Genomic DNA, 22,525 nt, shown 5'->3' on the forward strand with positions numbered 1-22,525 from the left:
GTTGAATTCCTAAAATATATGAGAGTGGATAAGATGAAATTGACCCCCAACAACATATTCATATCTATATTTCATTGAAAGTGTTTATCTTTTGCTTTTTGCCATTGATCAAAATTCATGCATACATGTTTATTTTCTGTCTTGCATATTAAACTCCCAATATTTCGTTTGTAAGTCTTAGTTAATCAAGAAACCACATAACTAAACTAGGCCGTGAGTCCTTTGGGAAGAACGATACTTGGTCTAACCAAGTTTATTACTTGAACGATTCGGTCATACTTGCCGATTGAAAACAAGTTTGTGACATCATAATTTGGTGTTCATAAATTTGGCCATCAAGTTTTTGGCACCGTTGCCGGGGACTCGTGGTTTAACTGGTTAATTTGTGTGATTATTGATTATCTTTGACTTATTTTTTTTTTATTTTTTTATTTATTTTATTTTTAAATTTCGAATTTATTTTAATTTATTTTTTTTGTTTTTTGTTTTTCTGTTTTCTGTCTTTATTTTCTGAATCTTATATTTTCTTTTATATCTTTTTGTGCTAACCAAATTTTTCCTAGGGTTTTGTGTTCTTGTGTATGCAGGAGGCATTTCGAACTAGGAGCAAGAAAACAACAGAACCTCTGCTTGAAGGATTAGAAGACAGTAGACGGAGGAGAAGAATCAGAACATCTAGAGAACTTTTCCCTCCTCCGGAAACTCTGTTGCAACCATCACCACAAGGTTCTGACAATAGCACAGAAAATATGGAGAATAATAATATCAGAAGAACTCTTGCTGATTACACCAATGTAGCTGGACCTCAACACTTTAACAGCATAGCTAGACCTAGAGTCAATGCAGCCAATATGGAGGTCAAACCAGCACTGATCCAACTGGTGAAGAGTAATCAATTTAATGGGTTATCTCATGAAAGCCCATATGAGCACCTTACTACATTTAATGAAATTTGCAACACAGTGAAAATCAATGGGGTGCCAGACGAAGCAATCAAACTTAGTTTGTTTCCTTTCTCATTGGGAGGCAATGCTAAGCTTTGGTTGAACTCTTTTCCAGAAGGAAGTTTCACAGAGTGGGAAGCAGTGGTAACAAAGTTTTTGAACAAGTACTTTCCACAATCAAAGGTGACAAAAGGCAAGCAAGAGATATCTTCATTTAAGCAGGGCATGGAAGAATCACTGGGGCATGCATGGGATAGATACAAAAGTCTGCTAAGAAAAACACCCACGCATGGCTTTGAAGAACAGGAAGTAGTCTTAACTTTCCTTGGAGGGCTTGGTTCACAAACCAAGATGATGCTTGATGCCTCTGCAGGAGGCAATATTAAATGGAAAACTCCAGAGGAAGCTATAGAAATCATTGACAACATGGCTACTAGTGATAATGAGCTCAACAGTGAAAGAGGAGTTCCTATGCAACAAAAAGGGGTTCTCCAATTACAGACACATGATGCCTTGCTAGCTCAAAATAAAATTCTAACTCAACAGCTGGAGACTCTGACTAAAACTCTTGCACAATTACCTAAAGAGTTGAAAACTGCTGCACAGGTACAAACCCAGTTGTGCGAATTATGTGGAGGTGATCATATCAATGGTCAATGTGCTTTTCCAGTGGAAGCTTTGGAGGATGTTAATTTCATGGCTAATCAATTTCCATACCGTCAAGGGAATTACAATCAAGGGTGGAAACCACATCCAAGCATTGGTCAAGGACAAACTGGGCAAGCAAATCAATATAATAAGCAGCAGCAGCAACCAACCTTTTGGCAACAGTTATCTATGCTTAATGAAAAATCAACAAGGTTGGAAGAAACTCTTCAGCAATTCATACAGAAAACCGAATCTTCTCAAAAGAGCACTGAAGCTACTATAAAGAATTTGGAGATTCAAATGGGTCAGATTACCAAGCAATTGGAAGAAAGGCCAAATAGAAATTTTGGGGCTAATACTGAGGTTAACCCTAGAGAAGAGTGCAAAGTGGTAAAGAGTGTGAATGAAGAGATAATTGAGTTAGAAGAAGGAGAAACAGAAGAAAGAAGAGAAATAGAGAGCAAAAACAATTTTCCTTTTCCAATAAATCAAGAGAAACAAATGGACTTCACAGAATTATTCAGAATGGTGGATAATAAAGCACCTTGGGAACAGATTTTACAGAAAATTGCAGTTTACACAAAATCTGATGAAGAAATCTCTACAAAGAAGAGACGTAGAGATGAGGAGGTAAAAAAGTGTATAACTGTTAAAAAAGAGTCATTCCCTCCTAAAGCATCAGATCCAGGCAGTTTTTCTATCCCTTGTACTATAGGGAAGAAAAAGGTAAAGAAAGCTCTTCTTGATTTAGGTTCAAGTGTTAACTTGATACCTTATTCTTTACTGGAGCAAATCGGCAATGTTAAAATGAAACATGCAAAGATTAAAATAGTAATGGCCGATGGATCTTCAAAGGAGCCATGTGGGATTGTAGAGGACATTATAGTTTGTGTTGGCAAACTTCAGTTCTTGGCAGACTTTGTGGTGATGAAGATGGAGACCGAGAAGATACCTATCATACTTGGAAGACCGTTTATGAAAACGGCCAGGGCTATCATAGATGTAAATGAAGGGATAGTGGTGCTCCAGGATAGAGAGGAGAGAGTGGTGGTAGATGTCTTCAAAGATGAGATGCAAGCAAAGGAGGAAGAAGCTAGTTATAAAGCTGCATTTCGAGATGCACCCATGACTAGCCGTAAAGATGAAAATTTTGAGGTTTCAGGTAACCATTGTTTGTTGTTTCAGGTACCCAAGGAAGAAGAGATTGGAAGAGGAGAAGAAATTCCTAGAGACTGGAAGAAAAGAAGACTCCAACTTGGCACACCTGTTAGAATCAAGAACAAGTTGTGGGTTGTGAAGGGCTTTAAAGAGAAGGAGATGATAGAGATAGAGTCTCCATATTATAGAAGAACCAAAACAGTTCAAAGGAAACAGCTGAGGAGTTGGTGGAATGACAACATCAACTACAAAGAAGATGGAACTTGAACTTTATTGGGTCAAGCTAATGACATTAAAAGAGCGCTTGCTGGGAGGCAACCTAGTGAATTTAAAAATTTTTGATTTGGTTTTGTAATTTTTAATTTGTGAACATTATTTTTGTATTTATTTTGTTGGATATAGCATCTACTGAAGGATGCTAGGTGGTTAAGTATCTACTGAAGGATACAATGGCTGTAACACCTACTGATGGGTGTTAGTGGATTTTGGGTCAGGCTCGTGACGTTAAACAAGCGCTACCTGGGAGGCAACCCAGTTGATTGAATATTTCTGTTTGTTTGTTTTAGTTAGGGTTTGCATAAGCATTTTGAACATTGAATTGCAGGGAGCCAGTGAGGGGCATGTCCTGGAGGACACTTCCAAAGGAATAGATCTGGCTCAGTGGTTAACATTAGGAGGACGTATTTGACTCCTCTTGCAAAGTATTGGATGGCGTTTTCTCATGCCAACATTCAGCCATGTTCACATGTGTCAGATATTACTCTCAGCAGGGCATTCTTCATTTACTGTGCTATCAGAAACTTGAATGTTAATATTGGGCAGGTGATAGCTGATGAGATTAGTGTGTGCGCCAACACTTCAAACAACAAAGCACCACTAGGACATCCTTCTTTGATCACGCACCTTTGCAAGATAGCTGGGGTGGACACTTCTGCTCCACCTTTTGAGAGGCCAAGAAAAGCTATTGATGAGGCCTACTATAGACAGTACTGTGGAGGTGATGATGCAGCTCAGCCAGTTCCACCACGCCGTGCTCGTAGAGAGAGAGGACCAGCACAGAGCCAGACATCTGCTGAGACACATGAAGCAGAGCCATTCCAGATGAGGGACATGTATATGTCTCTTATAGGGGCTAAGTTGCAGTCCATTCACAGAGGGCAGGTGGCCACTGCTGAGATGATTGTGGGGATGTATGATACACCTCCAACCCACAGGTGGACTATGGATGAATTCCATAATGTGGTAGCATGGCCAGAGGAGCCAGTGCATGGAGGAGGAGCTGAAGCAGCTGAAGCTTCAGCTAGAGATATGGAAGAAGATGAAGCTGATGAGGATGATGCATTTGAAGATGATGAAGATGAGGAGGAAGAGGAAGATACAGAGGACAGCTCAGATTGATGAGGAGCTGAGATAGCATTTACTGATGAATGCTATCATGTGCTTATGTTTTGTGGTTTAAGTTTTCTGAACTTATTTGTTTCTGTTTTTAGATTAGGGTTTGATGTACTTTATTTGAAACCTGGTTTGTTATGATGGTTTGCTATTAACTGTGATTTTGTGATAAGTAATTCTGAATGATGCTTATGATTGATTGATGTTGAGATGATGTGCACATTAAAATGCTTATACAGGTGATGCACAAGCTTTGTGAACAAATGCAGGATATCATGATTGTGATTGTGAAATTAAGCAGGATGTGTATGTCAAATGTGAATGAGCTTATATGTGAGATGTTGAGCTCCAGAGTTGTTATTGTTGAATGCTATTACTTTGAAAGCATGAATGGTGTTGCCCAGGTTTTCTATGATTGAATCAATTGCTTGTTTTGCATCATATGATCAAGGCCATTTGTTGAAAACCTTTTTTATTGGCCAAATTCATAAAATTAGCCCACTAAAAGAGAACACTGTGTGTTCTATCCTTTGAACCCTTAGCCTTGAATACACACTGAAAACCCTTGATTGAAAATCTTTACCTTGAGTTAAGTAGAAGATCTTGTGTGGTATTGTTAAATGTTCAAGTTTGGGGTTGTTGGGAAAATATGAAAAAGCATTGAGCTAAGAGCTAAAAAGTAAGAATATGCAAAGAAAAAGAAAAGAAAAGAAAAAGAAGCAAAGCTCAATGCAAAGGCAAAAAGAGAGTTGGGTATGAATAAGATGATTGTGTTGTTATGATTCTATTAACTCAAGGATTTTGAGATCCAGAAAAACCAATTTTCTTGTTAGCCCAGCCACATTATAAGCCATTGAAAAGTCCTTGTGATGATGCATGCTTGTGAATGTTTTTGATTGTGGTAAAATGAAAGGCAAAGTTAATTCATGTGACATTGTAATAGTAGAGTGAATGAGTGATTACCTCTTATACACTTGTGTGTGAGTGAAACACTTTACCTAGTGAGGAGATATTCCATTAACACATGAACATCCATGCTTAATTGATTGATCATTCATGAAGAATAGCATTTGTTGGAATTTAAATGACTTTGTGAACACTAAAGCATGTGCACATCTTGATTGAAATATTGGTCATAAGTTTAATTGAAGTTTGTACTTATCTTGAAAGAAGACTTTTTGAATGAGGTGAACTATCATATGAATTGGTTGAAGATAGAGTTACATCTTGTTTGCTTGAGGACAAGCAAAGTTCTAAGTTTGGGGTTGTGATAACAGTTGAAAAACTGTTATTTTCATGATTAAAATTGACACTAAAAGCAACCTTTACACTTAGAAATAAGAGAGCTGGACAGGTTTATGCTTGATTTCAGTGTTTTTGTGCAGGTTTTAAGGTGAATTTGGTGAAAGAAGTGAAGAAGGAGAGAGATGAAATCAGAAAAGACAACAAAAAGTGCAAAAAGGAGAAGCCGAAGTCACCGCTCAGCGGCAGTTTACCGCTGAGCGGCACTCAGGAGCTTGCGGGAGGTCCGCTGAGGGGCAAAATGGCCGCTGAGGGGAGAAAACAAGTCACGCACTCACCGCTGAGCGGTAGTTTACCGCTGAGCGGCACTCTGGAAGTCACGTGAGGTCCGCTGAGGGGCAAAATGGCCGCTGAGGGGAGAAAACAAGTCACGTACTCACCGCTGAGCGGTATTTTACCGCTGAGCGGTATTTTACCGCTGAGCGGCACTTTAATGGGCTTGGACTTGACTTTTTGTAATTTACGAATGATATATAAGCTTTAGGGTTTCCTAGGGTTAGGATCTCTGGCTGGAACGAAGCAAACACTCTCTCTTCCACCCCTTTGAAGGAGGATCTTGGATGCTGAGGCTTCCTCTTCACCTTTTTAGGGTTTATTCTTTCATTCTTTCATTGTAATTCATCTAGGTTCACCATGAATATGGTGAACTAAACTCTGTATGTTTGTTGGGGAATCAATGTAATCTTGTGAAACTCTCATATATGGAATCTGTTTTTACATCTTTTAATTAAGACTTATGCTTTCTTTCATCATTAGTTAGGGTTTTTCCTCTTTGCTTAATGCTTGCATTGTTTAACTCATTCGATGCATGATTATTGGCTTTGTTGATACGGGCACGTACGGGGAAGTCTAGATCCGGGGAATTTCTCCCAATATGATATTGGTTGTCGTTAAGCTCCTGCACTTATGAACTGATCATTAGGAATGCTAGGAATTGTATGAACTCGTGATTAGGGAGAAGCCTTCTAGAAAGGTACTTTAGAGAGTGGCATTAACAATGATGATTTGAATGTTGAATTCCTAAAATATATGAGAGTGGATAAGATGAAATTGACCCCCAACAACATATTCATATCTATATTTCATTGAAAGTGTTTATCTTTTGCTTTTTGCCATTGATCAAAATTCATGCATACATGTTTATTTTTTGTCTTGCATATTAAACTCCCAATATTTCGTTTGTAAGTCTTAGTTAATCAAGAAACCACATAACTAAACTAGGCCGTGAGTCCTTTGGGAAGAACGATACTTGGTCTAACCAAGTTTATTACTTGAACGATTCGGTCATACTTGCCGATTGAAAACTAGTTTGTGACATCATAATTTGGTGTTCATAAATTTGGCCATCATCAGGGTAGGTGCCCAAATTGCTCCATCTTCTTCTGCTAAACTCTGCCAAGAATTCAGGAATCTCTCCTGGCTTTAAAGTAACAATGTGTTCCATGAGTAGCCTTTTATTTTGGATAGATGCAAAGTGTTTTTCATGTTGCTTAGTCAAAAAGTTATTAGAGTAGAACTTTTCTTTTCTCTTTTGACCTCTTGAAGATTGCCCAACAATCATCTTTACCCGTTTGGAGCCTGATGCAGAAGCCTGATACAGTGTGGGAAAACATTTTTGAACAAAAACTCAACACATAACCATTAGTGTGGCCTCATATAACTGGGAAGAACATGGAGAATAGAGGGCTAGCAGCAAGCCCAACTTAAATAGAACCAGAGTGCAAAGCAAAAAGAAATTGAAAAGCTGCCCTGCAGTGCCAGCGTTGGGCTGCACGAGTTTTGGGCAGCTGAGCGGCACCGAACAGTGGTTTTTCAAGCCCTGGTGTGTGACAGTGAACTTGGCATTGACAAATCAGCACACATCCAGTGATATATGAATAACTAGCTTAACAAAAACATGCAACAACTAAGGCTAGCCACAAGCTTTGCTCAAACCAGATCAAAATGCCTTAAAGGGAAAGGGAACTGCCCTGCGGCGCCAGCACTGGGCTGCACGGGTTGTGTGCAGCTCAAGCGGTACTTGACAAAGGGGTTTTATGCCCTGGTGTGTGTCCCAATGGCTCAAAACAAAAGTAAAATCAAACTAAAACAAAGTAGAATTCAAAATAATTCATGCCTATGAAAAAAAAATCAGATTTCTACCTATCAAATAATTCACAAAAAACATCAACATAACAGTGAATGAAAATGCACAAGGAAGATAACCTACTAGTAGAAAAAAGCTTGAATGAATGACAATGTCCAAAATGTGAAGAGTGAAAGTGAGATTGGGTTATGTCCAAGGGTGTTTAGGCACCAAGAGTTGATGGGCTTGAGTAAAAAAAAAGAGAAGGGAGTGAAAAGGGAGAATGTGTGTGTGAATGTGTGAATTTGGTGTGAAAAGTGAAGAGATTGAAGTGTGAAAGAAGAACAATGAGAATGGGTGAAGGTTATAGGGGTTGTGATAGTGATGGGGTGAAATAGAGAGGGGAAAATGATAGAAATTAGGTTTGAAAAAGTGGAGTGGGTAAAAAGGGCTGAACTTTAAGTGCATCAGGACACGTCGCTGGTGCTGGGCTGCACGTTTTTTGTGTAGCTAAGCGTCATATCAAAAGTTGGGAAAATTGGGCCTCTGCTGGTATGGCGCGCAGATGCCGCGCAAGTGCAGCTAAGCGGTAGTTTGGGAGATGAAATTTTACAGCAGTTTGAAGTCTTGCTCTTGGACTTTTGACACTTTTCATCCATTGAAACACAATCAAGCTACATGTTCATGTTTATACTAATTAAAAACACCGGGATTTCACTATGAAAATAATCAAATGCAAGAATCTAAAAGATGAATGCAAGAGGTAATGCACCTAACTATACATGTCAAGATGATGCTTCTGCACACAACAAATACCTAACCAATTCAGAACACATCCTTGCACCCTAAATCACAACATAGCACATCAAAATAGTTCAGACATACTCTTTCACAACAAAACTCAATAATAACACCAATGCAACTAGTCACACCCTACTAACTCCAAATCAACATCACATTTTCCACAACAACCAAATTGCACTTAAAACATATCAAACCAACTTCAAACAATCAAAATACACTCAAACAAAAAAATCACACAAGAAAGGTTAGAAAACTGGATTGCCTCCCATTAAGCGCTTGTTTAACGTCATTAACTTGACACCATTGTGCTCATGGGTCAGAGAGATGAATAATTATGGTGAGACGTTGAATCTCACCACCCAAGTAATGTTTCAATCGTTGCATGTTTACCACCTAACTTCTCTATGGATCATCTGAGATAGGATCTACCAATTCGATGGCTCCATGAGGCTTTACCTCCTTGATGGTGAAAGGTCCAGACCACTTTGACTTCAACTTGCCTTGAAAGATCTTGAATCTAGAATTGAAGAGTATAACTTGTTGGCCAGGTTGAAAGTCTCTCTTTAGAAGCTTCTTGTCATGATACAACTTGACCTTTTCCTTGTAATTCTTGGAGTTGTTATAAGCTGTTTGTCTTATATCTTCCAACTCTTGAAGTTGTAGCTTCCTCTTCTCTGCAAACAAGGCAGGATTAAAGTTTAGAAACTTTAAAGCCCAGTAAGCTTTATGTTCCATCTCCACTGGCAGATGACAAGCTTTTCCACAGACTAGCTGGAATGGAGTCATTCCCACAGGTGTCTTCAATGCAGTTCTGTAGGCCCATAAAGCATCATCCAACTTTGTTGACCAGTCTTTTCTTGAAGAAGAGACTGTTTTCTCAAGAATCCTCTTAATTTCTCTATTTGAAACCTCGGCTTGGTCGTTGGTCTGAGGATGATATGGGGAAGCGACCTTGTGCTTCACTTCATAGTGGTTTAGTATCTTTTCTGGCCGAGAGTTGTAGAAATGAGATCCTCCATCGCTAATAAGAATTCTAGGCACCCCAAACCTTGAGAAAATATTCCTTTTTAGGAATTGGTTGATAGTCTTGGCGTCATTCTTCTGGCATGCTGCTGCCTTCACCCATTTGCTCACATAATCAATAACCACCAGAATATACTCATTCTTGAAGGATAGAGGAAGGGGGCCAACAAAGTCTATGCCGCAACAATCAAAGACTTCAACCTCCAAAATGGATTTCTGTGGCATTTCATGCCTTCTTGAGATGCTCCAGTCCTCTGACACTTATCACAGCTTCTGGCATGATTGTGAGCATCCTTGAACAAAGTCGGCCAGTAGAATCCAGACTGAAGGACTTTTGCAGCTATTCTTTCTCCATTGAAGTGTCCCCCATATGGTGAGTTATGACAATGCCAAAGGATTCCTACTGCTTCTTCATCAGTTACACAACGCCTCAAGAGGTTGTCAACCCCAATCTTGAACAAGAAAGGATCATCCCAGATAAATTGTTTTGCATCATACAAAAATTTCTTTTTCTGATGCCATGATAGGTCTTTTGGGATAGCTCCTGCTGCCTTGAAATTAGCCATGTCAGCAAACCATGGCCTCTGTTGAATATGCAGGAGAGTCTCGTCTGAAAAGATTCCCGGAACTCTTCTTCCTTACATATGACTTCATCATTGATGAGCCGGGATAGATCTTTAGCAATTACATTCTCACTACCCTTCTTGTCATGGATCTCCACATCAAATTCTTGTAACAAGAGCACCCATCTGATCAAGCGCGGTTTCGAGTTGGGCTTGGTTAGCATGTACTTGATGGCAACATGGTTAGTGTATATGATCACCTTAGACCCAATGAGATAGGGCCTAAATTTCTCCGAAGCATACACTATAGCAAGGAACTCCTTTTTTGTAGTGGCATAATTTAGTTGGGCTTCGTTCAAGACTTTGCTTGCATAGTAGATGGTGTAAAACACTTTCTCTCTTCTCTGACCAAGGACTGCACCTATGGCATAGTCACTTGCATCACACATTAGTTCAAAGTCTTTATTCCAATTAGGGGCTATAATCACCGGAGTGGAAATCAGCTTGGTCTTCAAAATATCAAATGCCTTCAGACATTCCTCATTCATTTCAAACGGTGTATCCTTTACAAGGAGGCTGCTCAAGGGCTTTGCAATCTTGGAAAAGTCTTGAATGAATCTTTTGTAAAAGCAAGCATGACCAAGAAAGCTTCGGACTCCCTTTGTTGAGAGGGTCGCACCTCACACAAAAATTGATTGCAAAATTAATGCAGTATAAACTAGGAAGTGACTCATAGGTCGTCTCTCAAGGACCAAATGTGGTTCGAGTCTCAGGTCAAACACGTAGTGGGGGTTGGGTTTTGGGAAAGTGTTTTTGTGCTTGGAAATAAACTAAATTAAAATTGGAAATTAAATACAACTAAACATAATTGAAAACAGTGAAATAAATTAACAAAGCGTCAAGACCGAACGGTGTTACAGATGACCGAACGGTTCTACATTGAGACCGAAAGGTTTCTAAAACAAGTGAGGAAATTGAAAATACCGGAAGATAATAAAAAAAAAGAGAAAAACCAAACAGAATAGACAACATAGTAAATCGAAGACCGTAAACAAATTAAAGTGACTGAAAGTAGTGAACCAACATTCCTAAAGTAAAATGTGTAAACTAATTAAATTGTAACAGATAAATCGAGAACACGCATAAATGCATAACGAAACTGATTTCTGAATTAAATGAACCAAATGAGCTTGAATACGAATCATTAAATGCAACTCGAGAATAGAAGCAACAATTGAAAAACTTAATGCACTGGAATCATATTTTAATGCAAGAAAAATGCTTGAACCAATTAAATGCAGGGGAGGAATCAATTGCAATTATCCTATTAAAACATGCAACTATCAAACTAGAGAAATAAAGTGGGTATTGTGGTCTGGAAGCACCAGTGCACATCCATCACCGTGCGCTCTCCAACGCAAAAATGCTTTCTCTTCTTCCAACGTGCAGCTGCCCCTTTCTCCATCATCAATCACCGTCCTCTCCTTCTAGCAAAATGAGTCACACCTTTTTCTCTTTCAATCCATCACCGCCGTGGTCTCCGCACACACTTCACTCAAGTTTCATGAAGCAAATGAAATAAAAATAAATGGGCAATGAGTAATCAGCAATATAAAACTAAAGTAGAGCTTTTCCTAACACCGTAACATCATTCACATATTTTTCTTCAAAAATAAAAACGTTCCAGCAGGTCAATACACCACTCAAAATGACTCATCTCCATGTGCCCTTAAAATGAAGAAGTGAATCCCCTCTTTGTGTGCTGCGCTGCTGGACCAACCTCCTTGCTTGCTGGACCGTGCCGTTGTGTGCTCCCTGCTGCGTGTTCTTAGTCTCTAAATCACCACATCTCAACGTGCTTCTCCAACGTGCTGCTTGAATCTAATAAAGCTAAATAAAACCCTTGGAGCTAACCCCCCATGTGCTGGAGTAAAGAAAAACAATGCAAGGTGCTAAATAAATTCAAAGCAGCGAGAGTGAACAATAATGTAACAGCGTAAGCAAAGCAAAATTCTAATTTATGGCATATATAAAGGAACGTGAAAGCAGCTGAACCCAAGCTTCAATCAAAAGGTGCACAAAACCAAAATGAAAAGGCAATGAAAAATCAGCAAAAAGAATACACATAAGCTCCTCATTCCTCCCACTGAGAATAGCGTTCAAAAGCCAAAAGAAACCCCAGAGAGTAGCGGCTGGTCTCCTCTAATCTCTATCAAGTGAAGCCCTTTTTCTCCCAACCAGATGGACGCTCCAAGATGTGCGTATGGGCTCCGTGTGCTGCTGCCAACGTGGGTCGTGTTTTGAAGCTGGAGTGTAACGTTGCTGGTGGATGCTTCCACTTTGGGCCGTGTGCTCCCTTCCACATGAAGTCTGCACCTCTTAATTTCTCCAAACTTGCTGGATGCTGTAGTGCACAAGGTCTGGGCCGTGTGCTTTGCTGGAAAATGAAGCCTCCTCATAGGCCGTGTGGTGTGTTGCTGCTGTGTGCCACCAAGCTACTGTGCATGTGATTGTGGAATTCTCTGGGCCATGTGGATGTAACCCGTGTGCTGCTGGCTGGATGCAGCAAACCTGACGTGGCAGTGTGTCCAAAGCCCAAAAGAAATCAGCTCCCTCTTTTACTGGATGCTCCATGTACACACCAAAGCTGCTGCTCATGGGCCGTGACCCTCTTCCGTGTGGGTTCTTCTCTTCTTGCTGGATCAAGGCCGTAAGTGCCTCTTCATCAGCGTGGTGTGCTGCTGTCCAGCTCTCTCCAGCATCCGTGACAAGGGGAATAACTTCCCATGTGCCGTGTTGTCCTTTCTAGCCCATGGAGCATTTTGTTGTTTCCTCAATTTGTGGGTCGTGAATATGCTTCTCTCTTCCAAGGAAAAAGGTTATATTCTAAGTGGTGGATGGACCCCATAATTCAGCATGTAAGAGATTCACATTTTCTTCAATCAACCTTTGACAAAGGCAAGAAAAAGGGGGGCCGTGTGCAGCAATGACACTTCAACAAATTCAGCATTTTGCATTTTGCATTTTGGAGCTCCTCCCATGTGGACGTGAGTTTTGCCAAGCCATGAGTGGTGGCCCCATTTTGGTGTCTCCCACTTCCTTCCAAAAAGAATAAAAGATTTCTCCATTTTGTCTTAGGAGGCCGTGAGATAACCAAGAGCTTTGCTTCCTTTTGAATGCTACTAGACAATTTACGTGAAAGGCATGTATTATGTGGATGTTTCCAAATGCATTTCTTCTCTCATCCCCCTCTTCTTTCTTTTTCTCTCCTTCAACACTCTCCTTTTCTATTCTCTCATCCTCTTCTTTTCTCTCATCATCCTCTTTCACATTATTTTTCTCTCCACTCAATTGTTCTATCTCATCAACTTTCTTTTCTTTTATCTCCCTCTCTCTCTCAGCTAACACCTTACCACTTCTAGTAGTGATCGCCTTGCATTCTTCCTTAGGATTAGTTTCAGTATTGGCTCCAAAACTCTTATCAGACTTTTCCTCTAGCTTCTTGGTCAGTTGGCCAACTTGTATCTCCAAATTCCTGATGGAAGCTTCTGTGCTTTTATGGTTGGAGATGGACACTTGCATAAACTGCTAAAGTGTGTCCTCCAACTTTGAGGTCCTGTTAGATAAGAAGGGATGTGGTTGATATTGTTGCTGAGGTGGTCTGCTTGATGGCCCAACTTGTCCTTGGCCCATGCTTGGGTGGGGTCGAGTCAAAATTAAATTATTAATAAAATTTCAATAAAGATTCTACGGCATTTTTTTAATATATATGAATACATATATTGTAAAAGAATAAAAAAGTTTACGAAAATAAAACATATATATATTTATATATTTGTTTTAATGGTACTAATTTATTTGCCGTCACTACAAAGTTATATAATTTTTTCAGGAATTATTTTTAGAGTTATCAACGGTTTTAATTCCTGGAAAATCCGTTTCTCACGGTTGCAAAAAAAACTTTAGAAAAAACAACATGGTTAACATTATCTGCGATTTTGTACGAAATCGCCACAATTTTCAGAGTTTCTAGAAAAATCATCGTAAATTTTAAGAGTTTTTAAAAACCGTCGAAAATAGTCGAGATTTTACAGGAACCGCCGAAAATAGTCAGAATTTCTTATAACCGCTCTTATTTTTAGGAGTTTCCTTCGAAACCGTGGAAAATGTAGTGACAACTCAAATTTTTATTTTTATTTATCAATATATCCTTGACCCAAATCATTTCATCAAAGTTGCCACACAAAGAACTGCTGGTTCTTCTTTATCACCAACTTCCACACAATATATGTTTTTGTGCAATAGAAACTTCACTATGTATATAATATACCCACCTGGCAAATTATGCTTTTTCTGATAAAGTTTGATTACTTTACAAACTTTCTTAATTCTGAGGCTATGGAAAGAATCTGCAGTAACCTTGCACTTTAGACTCCTCACAGGGACAAAATATTGTTTAGCCTTCCATCAAGGAAGTGACAATGGAAAAATTCATTGGCACTGACAAATTTTTTAATAATTGGTAGAATAGATTTTCCTTTTGTTTAGTTGGGAAAGAAAAAGATGTTGTTTGAATTTGACAACAGTAGTACTAATTCAAAGATTCATGATGATACCTCACCTTTATTGCAAGGGCGGGTTACTTTTGATTCAATCTAGTTAAATAAATGACGTTACCGAAAAATAAGCAATTATTATATTTTCTCCTATGTGCATTAAGCTTTTGACTTTTTACTTTCTGGTCAAGTTCTCTTTGGAGTGAGAAAAGAACCTTGTAACGAGCATGACTTGAGACTGTTGGTTGTAACAAAACATTGATTTGGTAGTTAGTGTTGGTTGCTATTAGTCCTATTTTGCCAGTACAAAATCAATAACACTACAAAGCTAATAACTTGAGTTATCTCTACACAAATCATGTTCAAATTTTTATTTTTATTTATCAAGGAAATTGAACTAGAACATTATTTGCATTTTGTTGTTCACCTTTTTATCTTTTACCATCTTTCCAGATCTTTTGTATAAAGTTTTGGAGGCATAAAGAGCATAACCATTATCCCCATAAACCATGATAATCAGTGTCTTACAAGAGAAATTGTGGATTGTGAAAACCTTACATATACAGAAAATCCTATACCATTCACAGAAAGCTTAAGTTTCATTTACCATCATGACAGCAAAACAATTAAACTACAGAACATCTCCCAAATTCCATGAAAGCATCAGAACATATGACAAAAATCAATAGAATTCGAACATAATTTCTTACCTCTGCACCAAGCTTATTATAGATACCATTTTCGGTCAACATGACAACGAACAAGACAACACCATAAAATCCAAAACAAATGAAACTCGTTCATCAGAAACAACCATATTAATATTTAGAAACAACCATAATAAAACCAGAACTATATTTAAGAAAGACTAACAAGGAAAGTGATTCAAAAGATGAAATATATATGGAGACTAGCTCAGAACTGATGAGGATGATTGATGGACAAATTTGTAAGCACCAAAATATGATGTCACAAACTTGTTTCACAATCGGCAAGTATGACCGAATCGTTCAAGTAATAAAACTTGGTAAGACCAAGTATCGTTCTTCCCAAAGGACTCACGGCCTAGTTTAGTTATGTGGTTTCTTGATTAACTAAGACTTACAAACGAAATATTTGGGTTTAAAATGCAAGACAGAAAATAAACATGTATGCATGAATTTTGATCAATGGCAAAGACAAAAGATAAACACTTTCAATGGAATATATGAATGAATATGTTGTTGGGGGTCAATTTCATCTCATCCACTCTCATACATTTTAGGAATTCAACATTCAAATCATCATTGTTAATGCCACTCTCTAAAGTACCATTCTAGATGGCTTCTCCCTAATCAAATAGTTCATACAATTCCTAGCATTCCTAATGATTAGTTTATTTTGCGCAGGAGCTTAAAGGCAACCAATATAATATTGTCAGTATAATATTGGGAGAAATTCCCCGGATCTAGATTTCCCCGTACGTGTCCGTATCAACAAAACCAATGATCATGCATTAGAATGAGTTAAACAATGCAAGCATTAATCAAAGAGGAAAAACCCTAACTAATGATGAAAGAAAGCATATGTCTTAATTCAAAGATGTACTCAACAAATCCATATATGAGAGCTTCAAGAGATTACTTTGACTCCCCAACAAACATACAAGGTTTAGTTCACCATATTCATGGTGAACCTAGATGAATTACAATGAAAGTATGAAAGAATAAACCCAATAAAGGTGAAGAGGTAGCCTGAGCATCCAAGATCCTCCTTCAAAGGGGTGAAAAAGAGAGTGTTTGCCTCGTTTCTGCCAAAGATACTAATTCTAGGACGTGTAAGTCCTTATATACTAGTTTAGAATTACAAAAGATTACAAAAGTCCAAGCCCAAAAAGTGCCGCTCAGCGGTATTTACCGCTCAGCGGTGATTGCGCGTCTTCTTTCTTCCCCTCAGTGGCCATTTTGCCCCTCAGCGGTTCCAACGTCACCTCTTGAGTGCCGCTCAGCGGTAGTTTGCCGCTGAGCGGTGCCTTCGACTTCTCCTTTTTGCACTCTTTCTTGTCTTTTCCAATGTCCTCTCTCTTATTCTTCACTTCTTTCACCAAATTCACCTCAAAACCTGCACAAAAACACTTAAATCAAGCATAAACCTGTCCAAAAGGCATGATTTCAAGCTAGTTTCTAAGTCTAAAGGTTGCTTTTTTAGTATCAACTTTAAGCATGAAAATAACAGTTTTTCAACTGTTATCAATGATCCCTCCCTTGTTTGGCAACTTTAGGAAAGAACTTAAAGCGGTTAATCTCATGAAAGGTCTCTTCGAATCTGAACTTTGATCAGCCCAATCTACACAAGCACATTTTAATCAAAAACACAGAACAACAAACCTAAAAACAAGAGATTACTCACAAACAAAAAAATAAATGTAGCCCACATGCCAAGGAGAAACCTAAATATTTTGCAAATTACATTTTAGGTACAAGTAACATAATCATAACAGGTAGCCCACATGGCAGAAAACTCTTTGAACTTTACTTTCATTTCTTAGTTGAAAAGTGAAATATCTCATTATATAGTAATTCTTATTACATAACCAAACAGTAATTAGCTTCCATCATATTAAGCAAATATATATCATGATGAATCCTCATAAAACACTATAATTTGGCTCATGCTCAACATTTCTTTCATAAAAGTAGAGGAAATGTAGTAACAATAAGTAAACACATACAGATGTGTGAAACATAACATCTCATTTAGCTAGCGAAGTATAAGAACATTCAAAACTATTCAACATCAGCCAAATCAAAGACTATCCTAAACAACTTACCAAGCTATTGATCCATAACAGAAAACACATATAATTTTTCGTGACTGGGATCGAAGTGGTTCATAAGTGGATGACTTCAAAAACCAAAACCAGAGAGGCAAGATCGAACACAGTCTTACCTTGGCGGTCATTGATGAGCGTGCCAGAGCACCTCTACCTCACTCAACCCACAAGTGCCTCAACACCTTGACGCCTCCACCTCGATGCTCAACCAAGCAAGAGAAGACGAACACGAAGCCAAGCAGGAGAAGACAAACACGAAGCCAAGCAGGAAAAGTTGTGGTACAGGAAAGGATTTGGGGGAAAATTTGATGAAGGCGAGGAGGGAGGTTAAAGTTTAGATAGTTTTAGAGAAGTAGATTAGATGTATGACTGAAGGCGCGAGGGAGGGGATATGGATTGGGTAGGTATTCTAAAAAAAAAAAAATAGAGCTGTCAAAACAGGCGATTCGACCACCCGGTCTGGCCCACCACGGGTTGGTCACTTAGTGAGCCAACCCAACCTGACTCATTTATTAGCAAGCTAGAAAAATTAGAACCCAGCCCGACCCACCACGGGTTAGTGGGTAAACGGGTTAGCTCACTAGCTTACTTAATTACAAGTTTTTTAAAATAAAAAAAATTTACAAAATTTATATAATTCAAATTTAAACAAATTTCACTCTCAATTTTCACTCCCAATATGGGTGTTTAATTAATTTTGAAAATAAGCAATTTAAATAATTTTTTCAAGCAAAAACAATAATAACTAGTTTTTTATAAAATTAAAATTAAATTTTAATAAAATAAAATTAGGTAGGTGGATTAGTGGACCCACCCGATCCACCACGGGTTCAACCCGCATGAGTCGGGTTTAAATGAGCCGGGTTGAAATCTGATCCGCATAAAAAAAATATAATTTTTTAAAGTCAATCCGGCTCGAACCCGTTATGGGTCGAGTTGATCCGCGGATTGTGCTCATTTTGACAGCTCTATAAAAACATTATAATTTAAGGGCGGTTTTTGCTATTATTCGTCAAAAAGTTTAAAAAAATAATAAGAAAAAATACTTATGGTTTTAAACATAAACCTTCGAAAATTATTGGATTTCCAAAATTGTCAAAAAAAATAACCCTCTTACAATCAATTATTTTTAAAATCAATTATTTTTATAGTGAGTGAGACATTGAAACGGAGGTTGACTTCCCGTGATTTATTTGAAGTGGTCATATAGTCATTGAGGCGACTGTATACCAATTCAAATTTCTTGGCAATAGTGATTATGTTTGAAGGTACCTAAAATAAATAATAAATATACTTATATTATGGAAAGTCAACATGTGGAAGTTCCAACACGAAAGGAAGAATCTTGACAACACATAAAATAAAAATTAATCTTTCTCATCATATTTTCTTCTATTCCTCAAATAATCTTTCGTCTAGGAACCGTTTTAAGCTAGTTTAGAGATGTTTTAAATTTGGACACCAAGACCAGAAAGAATAAAAATTAACTTTGCAATTTAAAAAAAATTACTTTTGCATGATCTTCATTAATCTTAACACTTTTATGAAAAGTTTTTTATATCGATTAAAAACAATTTTCTATACTATTTTTAAAATCAGTATAGATACAATCAATAGAAAATTTGCATTTTCTATATGGTTTAGAATTGACATGCAAAAGTTGAAATTTAAACATAATCTAACTTGCATAAAAGGGTGGAAAATAATTGAAAGAAATTTCAAGTTATTTTCTTAAATATAAAGAATAAAAAATATATTCAAATACAAGTAACATGTATTCATTGACAATCTAATTAAAAAAAAAGAAGGAAAACTCTCAACAAATATTAGACACATTTGTCGTTGGCACCTCTTTTTCGACGAAACTGGTTGCTGGCCAGAAGGCTTACTAGCGGCAGAATTGCGCCAAACCCCTCAATCGTTGTCTTGTTATCTCTTATACTAAAAATATGTGCTCTACGTTCTCTTTTGTCGTTGTCGTCCCATGCTCAACTCATAAACCAACAACTTAAACGGATATTATCAAGGATTAATCCTTGTTTGATGATTAAAGAAACAAAGAAATATAAAGTTCGTAAAAAAATTAAATTTGAAAAATAATCACTAACATAATGAGGTCACTCTTTTTTAATATCCCTTAATTTTTTTAAAAAGCTTTGAGTGACTCCATTGAACTCGACAACTATAATATAATTAGACAAGTCTATCTTAAAGGCGAAGGCAAGTTGTCACTCTTTGCCTCTAAACTTCTTTTCAATCTAGAAGAATGGAATTTGACTCAATGAATTGACTTACAAGTTTTTTTGGCTACATATAAAGGAATATATGGATGAATGATGCATAGCTATTCTTTGGCATTATGGGTAGCTTGCATGTGCTTGTTCCTCTCCTTTGTTTGATGAGCAGTGCATTAGGAAAAACAAGTGTTGATGATGGCATGCATGTGAAGATGAAGGGTACCATAGGAGTTATTACAGACAACAATTCCCGTAACGGTAAAGAGGAAATAGTTGCTGTTAAGATGGCAATGGAAGATTTCTATCATTACAGCAATCAAAGTTTTGATTTACAGATAAGGGACTCACATGGCGATCCTCTTCAGGCTGCCCTAGCAGGTCTTTCTTCTTTCCCACTACTCTTTCATTCTTTCACATTCTATTCAACTTGGACAAAACTATTATAAACCCTTCTGTCATATAATAAATTATTAGCTTTAATTCTACATTATGATTCATTGAATACTTAAATGTAAAAATGTTATTAATAAATCAAAATCATAGACAATTATAATTTGAAAGATTACATCAAAAAGTTTTAGGCTAAATTCTTTTTGAAGAACGGAAAAATAAAAAACTCTTATTAATAAATCAATAATTATATTTTGTATGTACAGTTAATTAAGACTTGTTGTCCTTATATATATATATATATATATATATATATATATATATATATATATATATATATATATATATATATATATATATATATATATATATATATATATATATATATATATATATATATATATATAGATATATTTGTTAGAGGGCCTGCCGGCCAGGTTATTTAATGGCTGACAAAATTTCCAAACTACTCTTTAAATCAGTCCTAGGCGGCATTTAGTTGTATGTTATCATCATTATGAGCAGTGATATATAGCATGACACTGCAAAACTATAAATCAAGTTCATTAACACAGTTAAATAATAATATTTTGGTGATAATTATATTACTTTTAATTTAAAATCATAATATATATTATTATATTATCAAAAGTATTGTGAAATGAATTTTTTTAAAAAATTAGTATGAAACTACGTTTTTTTCTTTAAATATTGATAAAAGAAAAATAAGAGTTTAAGTTTCATATTTTACAGCAATTTCTGTTACATCTTTTCATGTGTAAGAAGAAGCTTTAATTTTCATCAGAACTGATGAAATGTTTTCACTTCTTTTCTCCCTCTCTTGTTCTCCAATTAAGTCATCTTTTGTTTTCAATGAAACACTGATGTTTTGGTTTAAAATCGAATTGGTTGCAGAAATGAGATTGTAGTGGGGATTTTATAGTACTGGGTCACCAGGATGAATTTGTTTTTTTTTATAGATATTCATTGAAAATTAAGTGATGAAATTTATTGGAGAAATTCTTTTCACGTGGCATCTCGAAAAGGTAATTTAATTCAACTAGAATTTCTTAAAAAAAATTCACTTCTTTAAAAATTAGTTTTAATTTATTTCATTTTATATAATTATTTTTTATTAAATATATATTTAGTCATGAAATTTAAAAGTTGAAATATTTAAATTTTAAAAATAAATAAATATAATTATTTTAATCAAATTATATTAAATATTTTTAAAACTTATTAATCTATTTAATTTCAAGTTATTAATTGAGTTGTTTATATTATTTAATATATTTTAGTTTTAATATCAATTGCAAAACATGTTTAACAAGTCAAAACAATTTAACTATATCTATTTTTTAAAATTTGAAAGTCAAAATGTATAAAAAATTCAAACATATATTAATTTTAATTTTGTTTAAATATTTAAGAATTAAAATTATATTTAATCTTTTTTTAAGTGTTTACAACAGTTTATTGAAATAATTAAGTTCTAAGCTATGTATAACAATGCCCACTCTTCTTCTGCAGCTAGAGATCTTATTGATACACAAAAAGTGGAAGCAATTATAGGGCCTGATACATGGAAAGAGACAACTTTAGTGGCTGATATTTGTAGCCAAAATGTGACCCCAGTTCTATCTCTAGCTGATGCAACTCCAAATTGGTCAACTTTGAAGTGGCCCTACCTTGTGCAAATCTCACCTAATCAGTTTAAGCAGATGAAAGCAGTAGCAGCTATTGTACATTCCTTTGAATGGTACAACGTTAACATTATATACGATGATACTGATTCTTCATCCACGAGAATGTTCTCTCATCTCTATAGTGATCTTAGTGTGTCAGGTGTTCATATAAGCAATGTTTTGGCCATCCCTCCGTTAAGCTCCTCTTCACTGCCTCAAGAACTAGAGAAACTTAGGAATGGCTATTGCAGAGTTTTTGTTGTTAATTTGTCAGTTCCTTTGGCCATAAACCTATTTCAAACTGCAAAGAAATTGAAAATGATGGAGAAAGGTTATGTATGGATCGTTACGGATCCTCTTACAAGTCTTGTCCATTCATTGAACTCTTCCACTGTATCCTTAATGCAAGGGATAATTGGAGTAAAGAGCTACTTCCCAGAAATAGGGCTTCAATACGAGGACTTCTACTCTAAATTTAGAAAAAAATTTAGCTCAGAGAACCCTCATGAACTTAACAATGAGCCTGGGATATTTGCAGCACGTGCTTATGATGCTACATGGACTCTTGCTCTATCCATGATCCAAACAACCAACAAAAAGGATCAAACGTTAATGGATAAGATTCTACTCAATAATTTTAATGGCTTAAGTGGAAAAATTCATTTCACTGACCAAAAGTTAGACCCTTCAGATACTTTTCAGATCATCAATGTGATGGGGAAAGATTATAAGGAAATTGGGTTCTGGACAAATGGACTAGGTTTCTCAAATACTATAGGCCAAAATGCTTCTTTCAATTCTTCAATGAAGGAACTTGGACAAGTTTTATGGCCAGGAAGACCTTGGGGAATACCAAGAGGATGGATTCCAGCATTGGATAAACCACTAAGAATTGGGGTCCCCGTTTTGGCCACATTGAAACAATCCGTAACTGTAATTCACG

General features: G+C 36.7%; 1 protein-coding gene across 1 annotated transcript; it reads left to right on the top strand.

Moving 5' to 3' along the window:
• Positions 1 to 19,626: 19,626 nt before the first annotated feature.
• LOC124836652 (glutamate receptor 2.8-like) lies at positions 19,627 to 22,518 on the top strand (the record flags this gene model as incomplete). Its single annotated transcript, XM_088113153.1, has 2 exons — positions 19,627 to 19,882; positions 21,428 to 22,518. Coding segments are annotated over exons 1-2 (1,347 nt in total), but the record flags the coding sequence as incomplete, so codon positions are not given.
• Positions 22,519 to 22,525: the final 7 nt, after the last annotated feature.

Source organism: Vigna umbellata, chromosome 4, assembly GCF_029865625.1.
Source record: "Vigna umbellata cultivar VRB3 chromosome 4, Vumbellata_1.0, whole genome shotgun sequence".
In the NCBI taxonomy this organism is placed as follows: Eukaryota; Viridiplantae; Streptophyta; class Magnoliopsida; order Fabales; family Fabaceae; genus Vigna; species Vigna umbellata.